The sequence below is a fragment of the Ceratotherium simum genome, chromosome 9 (assembly GCF_057802395.1).
Source record: "Ceratotherium simum simum isolate JZ-2026a chromosome 9, ASM5780239v1, whole genome shotgun sequence".
Classification (NCBI taxonomy): domain Eukaryota; kingdom Metazoa; phylum Chordata; class Mammalia; order Perissodactyla; family Rhinocerotidae; genus Ceratotherium; species Ceratotherium simum.
Genome location: NC_141908.1, coordinates 78,422,274 through 78,435,344, shown reverse-complemented (window position 1 = coordinate 78,435,344; position 13,071 = coordinate 78,422,274). Strand labels below are relative to the sequence as shown.

The following is a 13,071-nucleotide window of genomic DNA, read 5'->3' as shown; positions in this document are numbered from 1 at the left end:
ACGAAGCTGTAGTAACCAAAACTGCATGGTACTGTTACAAAAACAGACACACAGACAATGGAATAAAATAGAGAATCCAGAAATAAACCCACACATATATGGTCAATTAATCTATGACAAATGAGGCAAGAATATACAATGGGGAAAAGACAATCTCTTCAATAAATAGTGTTGAAAAACTGCAAGGCTACATGCAAAAGAAAGAAAGTGGACCACTATCCGACACCATATACAAAAATAAATTCAAAATAGATTAAACACTTGGATGTAACATCTGAAACATAAAACTCCTGGAAGAAAATACAGGCAATCCGCTCTTTGACATCGGTCATAGGAACACTTTTTTAGATGAGTCTCCTCAGACAGGGCAACAAAAGCAAAACTAAACAAATGGGATTACATCAAACTAAAAAGCTTTTCCACAGTGAAGGAAACTATCAACAAAATAAAAAGGCAACCTAATGAATGAGAGAAGATATTTACAAATTATATATCCGATAAGGGGTTCATATCCAATATATATAAAGAACTCACACAACTTAATATCAAAAAAAGACAACCCGACTAAAAAATGGGCAGAAGACTAGAATAGATATTTTTCCAAAGAAGATATACAGATGGGCAACAGGCACATGAAAAGATGCTTAACATCACTAATCATCAAAGAAATGCAAATCAAAACCACAAATGAGATACCACCTCATACCTGTCAGAATGGCTATTATCAAAAAGACAACAAATAACAAGTATTGGCAAGGATGTAAAGAAAAGGGAAGCCTCGTGCACTGCTGGTGGGAATGTAAATTGGTGTAGCCACTATGGTAAACAGTATGGAGGTTTCTCAAAAAATCACAAAGAGAACTACCATATGATCTAGCAATTCCACTTCTGGGTATTTATCTGTGTATTTATTTACAAAAACACTAATTGGAAGAGATATATGCAGCCCTATGTCCGCTGCAGCATTACTTACAACAGCCAAGATATGGAAGCAACCTATGTGTCCATCTGTAGATAAATGGATAAAGATGTGGGGGGAGGGGTGCATATATATATATACATATATTTGTAAAACGGAACATTACTCAGCTATAAAAAAAGAATGAAATCTTGCCATTTGCAACAACATGAATGGACCTAGAGGGTATTATGCTAAGTGAAATAAGTCAGACAGAGAAAGACAAATAACTTACGATTTCACTTTGTATGGAACCTAAAAAATAAAATAAATGAACAAACAAAACAAAACAGAAACAGACTCACAGATACAGAAACAGACAGGAAACAAACTAGTGATTACCAAAGGGAGGAAGGGTTGGGGTGTAGGCTAAATAGGTGAAGGGGATTAAGAGGTACAAACTTCCAATTATAAAACAAATAAGTCATGGTGATATCATGTACAGCATAGGGAATACAGTCCATAATATTATAATAACTTTATATGGTGACAGATGGTAACTAGACTTATCGTGGTGATCATTTTGTAATGTATATAAATAATGAATCACTATGATGTGCACCTGAAATTAATAGGATATTATATGTCAATTATACTTCAATTTTTTTAAAAAAGCAGGACTACAGAACTTATATGGTCATCACAAAGACCCCACACACTCTGACAACTACCTCAAAAAAGAAAATTTCTTCAGAAAACTCTATCGATGACCCTTCAACTCCTTTATATGTTTCACATTTCAGCAAATTGGAACAAAGAAAATTTATTTTTTTCTACTTCTACTTAGGTTACATTTGTCACCTTCATAAGCATAACTCATTGTGCTCACATAGTGCTGAATATGAAAGGATGCTAAATTATCACATCTCTCAAAAACAATGCAGAATAATCACATCTTTACCTCACATCTTTCAAGATGATATTACTCCTCATTGATAAAGATTGTGAAATCTCTTGGCAACACCCTATAAGTCTTTAGTTAATGAAATTCCTTCTGGGTCCATTAGCTGTATTACTCAAAAAACATCCTATATGTTTTCATGTAAATGAATATTTATGGTACCTATTTCTAAAAGAATAGTGAAGTGAAAGAACAATGAAACCTCCAAACAGACATGAAAACACAAGAGGAAAAAGCAACACCCATAACAAACGTCAGTAAACTAATCTAAAAATGAATCAAAAAAAGCAAGGAGGAGCGAAAAGAAAATTAATTATCAAAATTTAAAGGATAGCAAATTTCTCTTCATTTTTAGAACTTGATCTCTAATCAAAAATGTTCTACAAAACAGTGTGTTATGATAAGGCTTCAATAACAGAATTCTTTCTTAGATGTTTTAAACCTTTTTTTAATTAGAGGGAAAAAAATCAAGATTGCCTAATCCTGTCAACTAGTACAAATGTGAAACAAGAAATCAAAACACAGAAAACAAATTCATGATTTACTAAACAGGGATTACTACATGCCAAGTCCTATCTAAACACCATATCTATAAGGGCACAACAGAAATTCCCAAAATATTCCTGATAGTTTACTTAGGGCTGGTCAATTGATAAAAATTATTTTACCTCACATGTACCATAATAAAAGTTATTTTCAGTTTATCTCACTGAGGAAGAAATAAAATGCCTACTAACAAAAATCTTTAAGTTATTCTTTTGGGTTTGGTGATAAGTTAAATATAATAATAAAATCCTCTTCAACAACGTATGTACTATAAAGTTAAATTTAAGTAATCAGTTATTCTGTCAGCTTTTCAGAATGGGAATTGTTAAATCAATAAAAATCACTACATCATTAGTAACAAATTTAAATGCCTTAAGAATAGCAAAAGTACGGGCTGGCCCCGTGGCTTAGCGGTTAAGTGCGTGCGCTTCGCTGCTGGCGGCCCGGGTTCGGATCCTGGGCGCGCACCGACACACCGCTTCTCCGGCCATGCTGAGGCCGTGTCCCACATGCAGTAACTAGAAGGATGTGCAGCTATGACATACAACTATCTACTGGGGCTTTGGGGGAAAAAAATAAATAAACAAAATTAAAAAAAAAAAAAAAGAATAGCAAAAGTAAATTCATGGGCCGGCTCCGTGGCTTAGCGGTTAAGTGCGCGCGCTCTGATGCTGGCGGCCCGGGTTCGGATCCCGGGCGCGCCCCAAGGCACCACTTCTCCGTCCAACCCGAGGCCGAGTTCCACATACAGCAACTAGAAGGATGCAAACCTATGACATACAACTATCTACTGGGGCTTTGGGGGGAAAAAACTGAATAAATAAAATCTTTAAAAAAAAAAAAAAAAAAAAGTAAATTCTTCCATCATTTTAACAATAAACACAAGGAAAAGAGTCCACCAAATTATTCAAAATACTGTACTAACCAAAGAATAAAATACCTGGGAATAAATTGAACCAAGGAAGTGAAACATTTGTACACTAAAAATTACAAAACTGCTGAAAAATTAAAGAGGACCTAAATAAATGTAAAGATATCCTGTGTTTATGGATAGGAAGACTTACTATTAAGATGTCATTACTACCCAAAACAATCTATAGATTCACATAATCCCTATCAAAATTCCACAGCCCTTTTTTTGCAGAAATGGAAAAGCCAATCCTCAAATTCACATGAAAGTGCAAGGGGCCCTAAATAACCAAAACAATCTTGATAAAAAAGAACAAAGCTCGGGCCAGCCCCGTGGCTTAGCGGTTAAGCGCGAGCACTCCGCTACTGACGGCCCGGGTTCGGATCCCAGGCGCGCACCGACACACCGCTTCTCCGGCCATACTGAGGCCACGTCCCACATACAGCAACTAGAAGGATGTGCAACTATGACATACAACTATCCACTGGAGCTTTGGGGGAAAAAAGGAGGAGGATTGGCAATAGATGTTAGCTCAGAGCCAGTCTTCCTCAGCAAAAAGAGGAGGATTAGCATGGATGTTAGCTCAGGGCTGATCTTCCTCACAAAAAAAAAAAAAAAAAAAAAGAACAAAGCTGGAGGACTCATACTTTCTGATTTTAAAACTTACTACAAAGCTATAAGAATCAAAATAGTAAGGTACTGGCATAAGGACAGACATATAGACCAACAGAATAAGATTGAGAGTCCAGAAATAAATCTATATATCTGTGGCCAACTGATTTTTGACAAGGGTGCCAGTTCCATTCAATGGGGAAAGAACAGTCTCTTCAACAAATGGCACTGGCACAATTGGATTTCCACATGCAAAAGAATGAAGGTGAATCCCTACCTCACATCATATACAAATGTTAACTCAAAATTAATCAAGGACCTAAGTATAAGAGCTAAATAATAATTTTTTAATTACTGGAAACAACTCAGGTGTCCATCAAGAGATGAATGGATAAATAAAATGTAGTATATACATACAATGGACTATTACTCAACCTTAAAAAGCAATGAAATTCTTACACATGCTACAACATGGATAAACCTTGAAAACATTATGCTAAGCAAAATAAGCCTAGAACAAAAAGACAAATATTGTATGATTCCACCTACATGCGATAGAGACAGAAAGCAGATTAGAGGTTACCAGGGGCTGGGAGGAGGGGAGAATTGGTTATAGAGTTTCTGTTTGGGGTGATGAAAATGTTTTGGTGACAGTTGCACCACATTGTGAATGTAATTAATGCCACTGAATTGTACAATTGCAAGTGGTTAAAATGGCAAATTTTGTTACGTATGTTTTACCATAATTTTAAAAAGTTAATAATGTAATATACCAAAAACCACTGAACTGTACACTTTAAGTGGATGAATTGTATGGTATGAGAATTATATCTCAATAAAGCTGATAAAAAAATTTACTAAAGTTAAAATGGCATTAATTAGATCTCACTGATTTAGAATGTATGCTAACCAGGTCAAAGGCTGAGCTGAACTAACCCTGGCATTATTTATTTTAAAATTAAAATGAAAGATAAGATTTAGAGAAGTTTAACCTTCTTAACTAAACTTCTATTTAAAGTCTACTCTGTCATTTCCAACTTTAAAATTCTAGGATTCCAACTATTTTAAAACCATCCTTTATATCTAGTTATAGATTATTATTATATTTTCATTAAAGTATATCCCTAAAGAGCCTTTCTTTACATCACTCTTGTGGTCCTAATTCAACATAGATAATCAAGACATAAAATGTATTCACAAAAAATTAAGTTACATTTCTTTCAAAGTAGAGCTTTTATAATTTCAGAATACCCCACAGTTTTCCCCAACCTAAGCTAAATTCAAAGACTATATACTCAGTAATAACCAAATATATCATTCAAAGTGCTACACACTTACTAGTAACTAAGTATACCACTGGATTTTCTCAAAACATAAGCAAAAGTGCTACAAGTACTATAAGCATCATGTAGACCAACCCCCTTACTTTACAAATGAGGAGACTGACACCAAAAGAGGTGATCTGTGCAAAGTAAATGGCTAATGGTACGACTAGGAAGGAATTCAAATCTTTCTAGCTTCCAATTCAGGTTGCCTGTTTGACGTAGAAATCATCTACTTTCAGGGATAATTAAAGCCTGGGAAAGGAGTAACAATAAGAGAAAAGTGTACTCAAGACAATCTAAGGGAGATTAAAAACAATTTTAGGGAGAAGAGAGGATGGAAAAGATACAGAACCAGGGAAATGCAAACTCACTAAAGTCAGAAGAGGAGAGTTTCAAGGAAGGGGTGACCAAAACAACTTCAGTAGAAAAGTCAAGAAGAACAAGATTGAAAAGTGACTGGATTTAGTAATTAGGAAGTCACTGCTGATCTAATACACATCGTGGGGTGAGGCACGGCAAGAAGTTGAGGATATGGAAGTCAAGAAGTGTTCACTGCTCTTTCAAGAAGCATGGCAGAGAAGAAAGATATAAAAGGAGGGTGGAGATCAGTTAGAAGGCATACAGGAACATAGTCTCTTCTTCTATGTTGCAGAATACCTACAGGAATTTCTCATCCTGAAAGACAGGCAGAGAGAAGAAATAATACAACGCTAAGGGTTTGCAAAATACCTACCCTTGCTTCAAATAGCAGGAGATCTAATCCTCTTTCAGAAAATGATATGGGCTACAGCATGACACATTGGGGGAGGAAGGGTGGCCTTATTTTTCTTTGTATCCACCAACATTTAAAAAAGAACCTTGCGGGGCCAGCCAGCCGTCATGAGCGGTTAAGTGTGCGCGCTCTGCTGCGGAGGACCGGGGTTTGCCAGTTCGGATCCCGGGCACGCAGGGACACACCACTTGTCAGCCCATGCTGTGGCAGCGTCCCACATAAAATGGAGGAAGATGGGCATGGATGTTAGCCCAGGGCCAGTCTTCCTCAGCAAAAAGAGGAGGATTGGCAGATGTTAGCTCAGGGCCGATTTTCCTCACAAAAAAAATAAATAAAATATAAAGAACCTTGCACAAAGGAAGCATTAACAAATGTTTGTTGACTGGACATTTTAGTTCTCCTTCCGTATGTTATCTATTCTGTTAATGCCCTCCTACCCTTCTAGCTGCTCCCATGGCTGCATATTGGAATAGAAACTGGGTCTCAAACACTTTTGGCCAAACACTTGTTGTATTAACTACAATTAAGAGCAAGAAATAAATGTTGTATTCTAATAGTTCTGATAAGGCAATGTATTCAAAAACATTCATGCCATTTATTTACAGGCTTATTTCTAATTTTTTTTTTTTTTAATTTTTATTTATTTATGTTTCCCCCAAAGCCCCAGTAGATAGTTGTATGTCATAGTTGCACATCCTTCTAGTTGCTGTATGTGGGACGCGGCCTCAGCATGGCCGGAGAAGCGGTGCATCAGTGCGCGCCCGGGATCCGAACCCGGGCCGCCAGCAGCTGAGCGCACACACTTAACCGCTAAGCCACGGGGCCGGCCCGACAGGCTTATTTCTAACCTCACACAGACAATACATATATATGTATTCTTGTAATCCAGTAGTCTTAGCTGTCATATCCATCTCAGACCAAAAAAAAAACCAAAATTAAGTCTACCGCACTCAAAATTCTACCAGAGTTATCTTCATTGGTTCTGGAAAGGATTCAAAGACTAGACCATTTAACTAGAAGGGGGAAATAGCTTGGTAATATGAGAGTCTCTTCAACACGTGTAAGTGCTACCTAAGATGGTCAAAATTTATGAATTCCTAGATATCATAGCACTCATATTTATTTTTTTCCAGCAGACATCAATCAAATCAGAATACAATTCTTCTCTGGTGGATGGAAATTTAATATATGCAATTTATCCACCTGGCAGGCTCCATGGAATATTAATTTGTAACTAAAACCAAATAATTTTATCTAGTCTAATTTAGTTTAGCACTAATTTTTTTATCTATATTTCATCAACAATTATCCAAATTTACTAAAAGTAAAACCACTTCCTTTTACTAACAAGTAATTTTTCTTTTTGGCAGAAGGAAAAGGAAAATAAAACGGCCGAAATAAAAGTACAAGCTAAATGAACATATACAACAGTGGGTGAGCAAAGCACCTTTCATTAAATAACATATCACCTTGAAGATCAAGAATAGGCAAGAAAAAATGGTGCATATTTTAAGAAAAAGGTTCTAATTACTTAAAGCATAAAATAAGAAATTTTTGCTATCAATGTTGACTGAATAAAAAATTCAGAATAGGTTATAATTAGCACAAAAAGTTAAAAAAAATAAAATAAAACCTGAGAGTTAGAAGGAATCTTAGTTTCAGTAGTTCTCAAACTTTAGGGTACATAAAATTTACCTGGGGAATGTTTGTTTAAAATGCAGATTCCCAAACTCACTGTCCAGATATTTAGATTAAGCGGGTCTGGGTTGGTGCCCAGAAATCTGCATTTCAAACATAATCTAGTCCAATCGCATAATATTACAACTGAGAAAACTATGTTAAGTAATCTATCTGCCCAGAATCACACAGAATCCAGGTCTCATTAACTCAAGACAGTGGTCTTCCTACCATACCACCTAAACTACTTTATAGTTGAAGGAACTGGGACAAAGAAAGAATAAATTACTAATACATCTTTTGAGTAAGTGAGCAATCTTAGAATATTTCCTGGCTCCAATTCCTTTTTATTATTCGTTCATTTAGTATTTTTTAAACATCTTCTATGTGCATAGGAATATGGTAGATTACAAAACAATTCAAGATATGAACCCTGTCCTCTAGAAGCAATTATCAGTTGGGAGGACAAGGCAAATACATAAAACTGATATTCAACAGCAAGGCAATATACGATTAAGTGCCAAAATCAGTGGTATGGGCAGTTATAAAATTAACTGATTTACACTGACTTCACTCTGTACATTTTATAGTTAGAACTTACCCGTCAGAGATCAATATTCAATTTCTTTTCTTTCACTAAGAAAGCTGGCCTTTAATGAAAGAAAGCTGTTGTCCTTGTGTGGAATAAGCATCTCTCTCCCCACATTTCATACACACACCAACACCAAACACCACTACCACCACATCACCCCACACGCCAGGATAGCTTTTGTAGAGAAAGTTGCTGTAATTTTTATGCAAAGGCCTAATTAAGAGTTTGGCCCTGTTCAAATGGTAAGAGAAGGGTCCCTTCCTGGACTATCATCCTGATTGTTATGCGGTATATTGAAGGTCCCAATTGTTCATTCCCCCACAACAGTATTAATACATCCATATATTACCATGGCCTCGTTATAGGCAAAGTTGTATTTTGCTAGCCCTCGTCTTTGGGCTTGGCCAATGGGATGTTACAAGAGCAGAGTCGGGAAGTGGCTGGTGGATTGGGCTTGTCTTCTTGCACTCGTGTCGTTGCCATGAGACAAGCTTCCCCGAGAGAGATGTTACCCTTCCCTCCAGCCTAAGCACCAGAATGTAACAGTGGAGCAGAATAAATGCTTATTGCTGTAGGCCACTATGATTTTGTGGTTGCCAGTTATTATGCAGCAAAAGCTGAATCACGATATATAGGAAATCCAAACAATCAAAATTGATTATATAAAGCAGTGGCTCTCAAACTTGCCTGAATGATAATCTTTTGGATTTTAAGTTTTAAAAAAATATATAGGTCCCAGAGAGATCCATTCAGTATATCTAGACTGTAAGGCCAGAAATATGCATTTTATCAAGAACCACAGATGATTCTGTTGCAGTGCTCTCATCTTGAGAACATTAAAATAAAGATTACTAAATTTCCAGTTCCCCGACAATATTTAACAGCTCAAGAACACTAACTAAATAGGTGAATCTTGCTTTAGCCAATGTGTGTGTTCCTAAAGAGATGTACGTAAAACTGAAATCTAGTCAAGTGAATTATTTCAAATGTAGGTAGCAGCAGCTGACACTGACCAGGCAGAATCAGCTGACACTGATGCCAGTTCAGCCATAAACACATCTGAGCCAGCCAAGGAGGAGGAGGATTATGATGTGATATAAAACCCCGAGTTCCTTCAGAGTGTCCTGGAGAACCTTCCAGGCGTGAATCCCAACAATGAGGCCATTTGAAATGCCATGGGCTACCTGGCCTCCCAGGCCACCAAAGCCAAGAAGGACAAAAAGGAGGAGGACAAGAAGTAAGACTGGAAGAAAAGGGTAGCCTGCTCAGGGGGCTACATAGGGTGGAGTGGGATACACGGTTAGATATGTTATCTGCAACCATTACAACCTAAATAAAACTTGGTAACTTTGTTTCTTCAAAAAAAATTTTTACAAAAGCTGACCCTTAAATAAGTACTGCTTTGGCTTGTATCCTTTTATTAAAATTAAGAATTCATTTATAAACCAAACACACCATATTTTTAATAAATTCTCTTTTTTTGCATACCAACTGTTCTTAGAATTAACGAATCCAAGAACTAGATAGAGTAAGTGAGAAAGAGGGATTCAAAAGAAATAGAGGATTTATTCATGACCCCAAAGAGGGATGTGGTATACTCAGTCTTCCAGTATTTTTTTCCTGTTCAGCTGCACTATTTGCACCTGTCTGGTTACATCACTGCATCTATGTATCCCAAATCCACACAGGTCTCTAGTCACTTGGCACTTACTGAAACTGCACTACCCACTCCAATATTAGGCAAAGCAGTTTTATACGTTTAGAACCATGACATCTGCATAACCAGTGCTGTACCCAGAGTCAAGGGCCCCTGCTTCTTTTCAAAGGCTGATCTGGTGAAGGCACTACTCTATCTCATGTTCCCAATTAGAGTGAGAAGCTGCTGTTGTTATCATTAATGTGGTAGGAAAGGGTGCAGGCTATAATCCTGGTTCCACAATTTACTGACTCTGTGGTGAGTTATTTAAATTCTCTGTACTTTACTCACCCTCTCTGTAAAAGGCGCATAATTAAACCTAGAGTACAGAATTGTCATGAGGATCAAATGAGAAAATACATGTAAAGCTATTAGAATAGTTGCTGGTGCATAGCAAGCACTCAATAAATACTAGCCATTATTATTATTGTTATAGCTCTGAAATCCAGCTTCACAAATTTTGGCATCTGGTGCTATGTAATATTAAAAAACAAAAGACTAAAACCACTTTTAAGCAGTGATTCTTTTTTTGTGTGTGTGTGAGGAAGATCCGCCCTGAGCTAACATCTGCCAATCCTCCTCTTTTTGCTGAGGAAGACTGGCCCTGGGCTAACATCCATGCCCATCTTCCTCTAGTTTATATGGGACGCCGCCACAGCATGGCTTTGCCAAGCAGTGCGTTGTGCGCGCCCGGGATACGAACCCGCGAACCCTGGGCCGCTGCAGCGGAGCGCGCGCACTTAACTGCTTGCGCCACAGGGCTGGCCCCTAAGCAGTTATTCTTTTAATCCGCCCCTTTTGAGGGACATTATTCTAATATTTTATTTACCAAATAGAAATTAAGTTTATTTTTTAAATCAATGTTCTTTCTCTTACTTTTCTCAGTTCTGACCACAAAATGACAAGCCTGTCAACTGTAAATGAGAATCTACATTCTAAAAAGCTCAAGAATAACAAAGAATATTGAAAAGTCTATGCTCTGAGATTTCTGCTCTTAGAATGCCTGCTTAAGCTTAAGGCCTTTTACTCTCTTGATATTTTCCAGTAACCACATGGCTTATGGCTACAGAACTTAAATAGCTAACACAATATAAACAAATCTAGGAAAACGTTGCTCATTTTTACCCCAAAAAGAATTGTGATGATTAATAATATTAAAATATCACTTTCAAAATACATTTAATTCAGAAGTTCAAATTATTTTAACACAACCATATACATTTATCATAAACAAAGTAGACACTAATCAAAAATATCAAAGGCACAAAAGAAAACTTCAAATTCTCTTTCAGTATTTTCCCAATGCAGACTTTGGAAATAAGCAAGCAACCTGTGTCTAATACAGCAATGAGAAATTTATTGAATGTGAAAAGTACACACTAATCAAAATAAAAAATTGGAAAGCTGTTGTTCTTTACTCACTTTTAAATGCATAATCTATTTGGCCATCCGAAACCAAATTTAAGAATTATATGTATAATTCACTCTCGAAAATTTCTAGAACCATATCACCAAAAGAGTGCTTGAAAAATAATTGCAAACGGAACATGAGGTTTTTTTCCTAAGGTGTCTGAGAACTAAAAACAAAATATCCTAAAGCAAGAACGACTACATTTCCCTTTAAGCTTCAATAAAACGTCAAAGAACTTTCAGGACTTGAATCTCCTAGAAGTCTGATGTGAGGTCAAAGTTGTCGCAATGACAGGAAAGCCACTAGATGCCAGATGACTAAATGCAAAGTTATCGAAAATACTTCTAAGCCCAATAGTAATTCCAAAAGCATATAAAATACGAGCGTCCAGATTGAAAAGACGGTAACAGAATTACTAAAATATTCTGGAACAAAATAATACTTATAATAATAACACCGAGCAGTATTATACAGTGTATTAAGAATCTCATAGTTCTGGCTTCCTCCACATTTATTCAATTCATTCGGTAACGTTTTTGAATAACGAAAGTAACATGGATTCCCAAGAGTGATTTAAATTTAAACATAAGGTTCAAGTGCGTGTTCTATAGTTGATGCTCTCTTTACTGTAAGCCAAATCCGCCTCTTTACAAGAAAAATTTACAGCTGTTTCCAAATTTCTCATAACAGACCCTGTTCACTGCGGATTAAAATATTATTTTTAATCCCTGCATTACCTCACAGCTAAAAATGTCACGATACCACACCCAAATGTCTTTTTCGCCGTGGGGGCACGGGGGCCGCGCGTGGGGACACGGAGCGGGGACTGGAAACGGCACGGAAGCCGGGGCTCCCCCGGGCCGGCGGCGCAGGACGCCCTCCCCCGCGCAGGCCTCGGCCTCGGCCGCTCCCCCCGCGCCACCCCGGCTACTCACCGGCCGCCGCGCTGACCAGCAGGACGGTGCAGAGCAGCGCGGGCACCCGCCAGGGCCGCCGCGGCGGGGGAGGCATCCCGGAGCAGCCCCGGAGCGGGCGCGCAGGGCCAGGAAACGGGAAAGGAACGGCGGGCACTCGGAGCGCGGCCGGGCCGGGCTCCCTCGTCCGACGGCCACGGCCCGAATCACGGCGCGGGCTGGAAGGGCAAACGGCAGACGCGAGGCCCGAGCGGCTGAGCTCTCATGCCGCGGCAGGCACCCCCTTCACTGCTCTCCCCCGCGGCGTGGGGGCTCCGCTCGCCCGGGCCGGGGTGCCGCGGCCCCCCAAACTGAGGGCATGTCCGTGGGGAGGGGCAGGAGACGCGGAGAAGGCCCCGCAGGCACTTCCCTCGGAGTTTCACGATATCAAAGAAAGAGCCGGGTCGGGCGCGAACATAGCCGGGCGCCGAGCGGGAAGGGCGGGATCAGAACACGGTCCCGGCGGCCGGGCAGGGCGAAGCCGGGCGGGCGGCGGCAGCGCCCGGCGGCCCGAGGCGCATCCCCGAGGCTCCCGGATGGCAGGATTCCTTTAAGTTTCGCTTCGGTGCTTCCTTCACTCCGATTTCGAGAACAACAAATCCTCTTCCTCGACCGGATCGAAAAAGGAGGCTGCCTCCATGGACAACCCGCAGCCCGCACGCCGGGCGGGGCGCTCCGCGAGGGGCAGGCGGGCCGGCCGGGGGGCTGAGGCGGCGGG

At 39.2% G+C, this 13,071-nt stretch overlaps 1 protein-coding gene across 1 annotated transcript in view; it reads right to left on the bottom strand.

The window, feature by feature from the left end:
- The window catches only part of BMPR2 (bone morphogenetic protein receptor type 2), a 192,472-nt gene extending 179,755 nt beyond the window's left edge, over positions 1-12,717 (bottom strand). Inside the window, exon 1 of the mRNA XM_014784748.2 lies at positions 12,336-12,717. Coding sequence (XP_014640234.1) covers positions 12,336-12,411 — 76 coding nt within the window. The 5' untranslated portion in view covers positions 12,412-12,717. The remainder of the gene's footprint in view (positions 1-12,335) is intronic.
- Between the last annotated feature and the right edge of the window lie 354 nt (positions 12,718-13,071).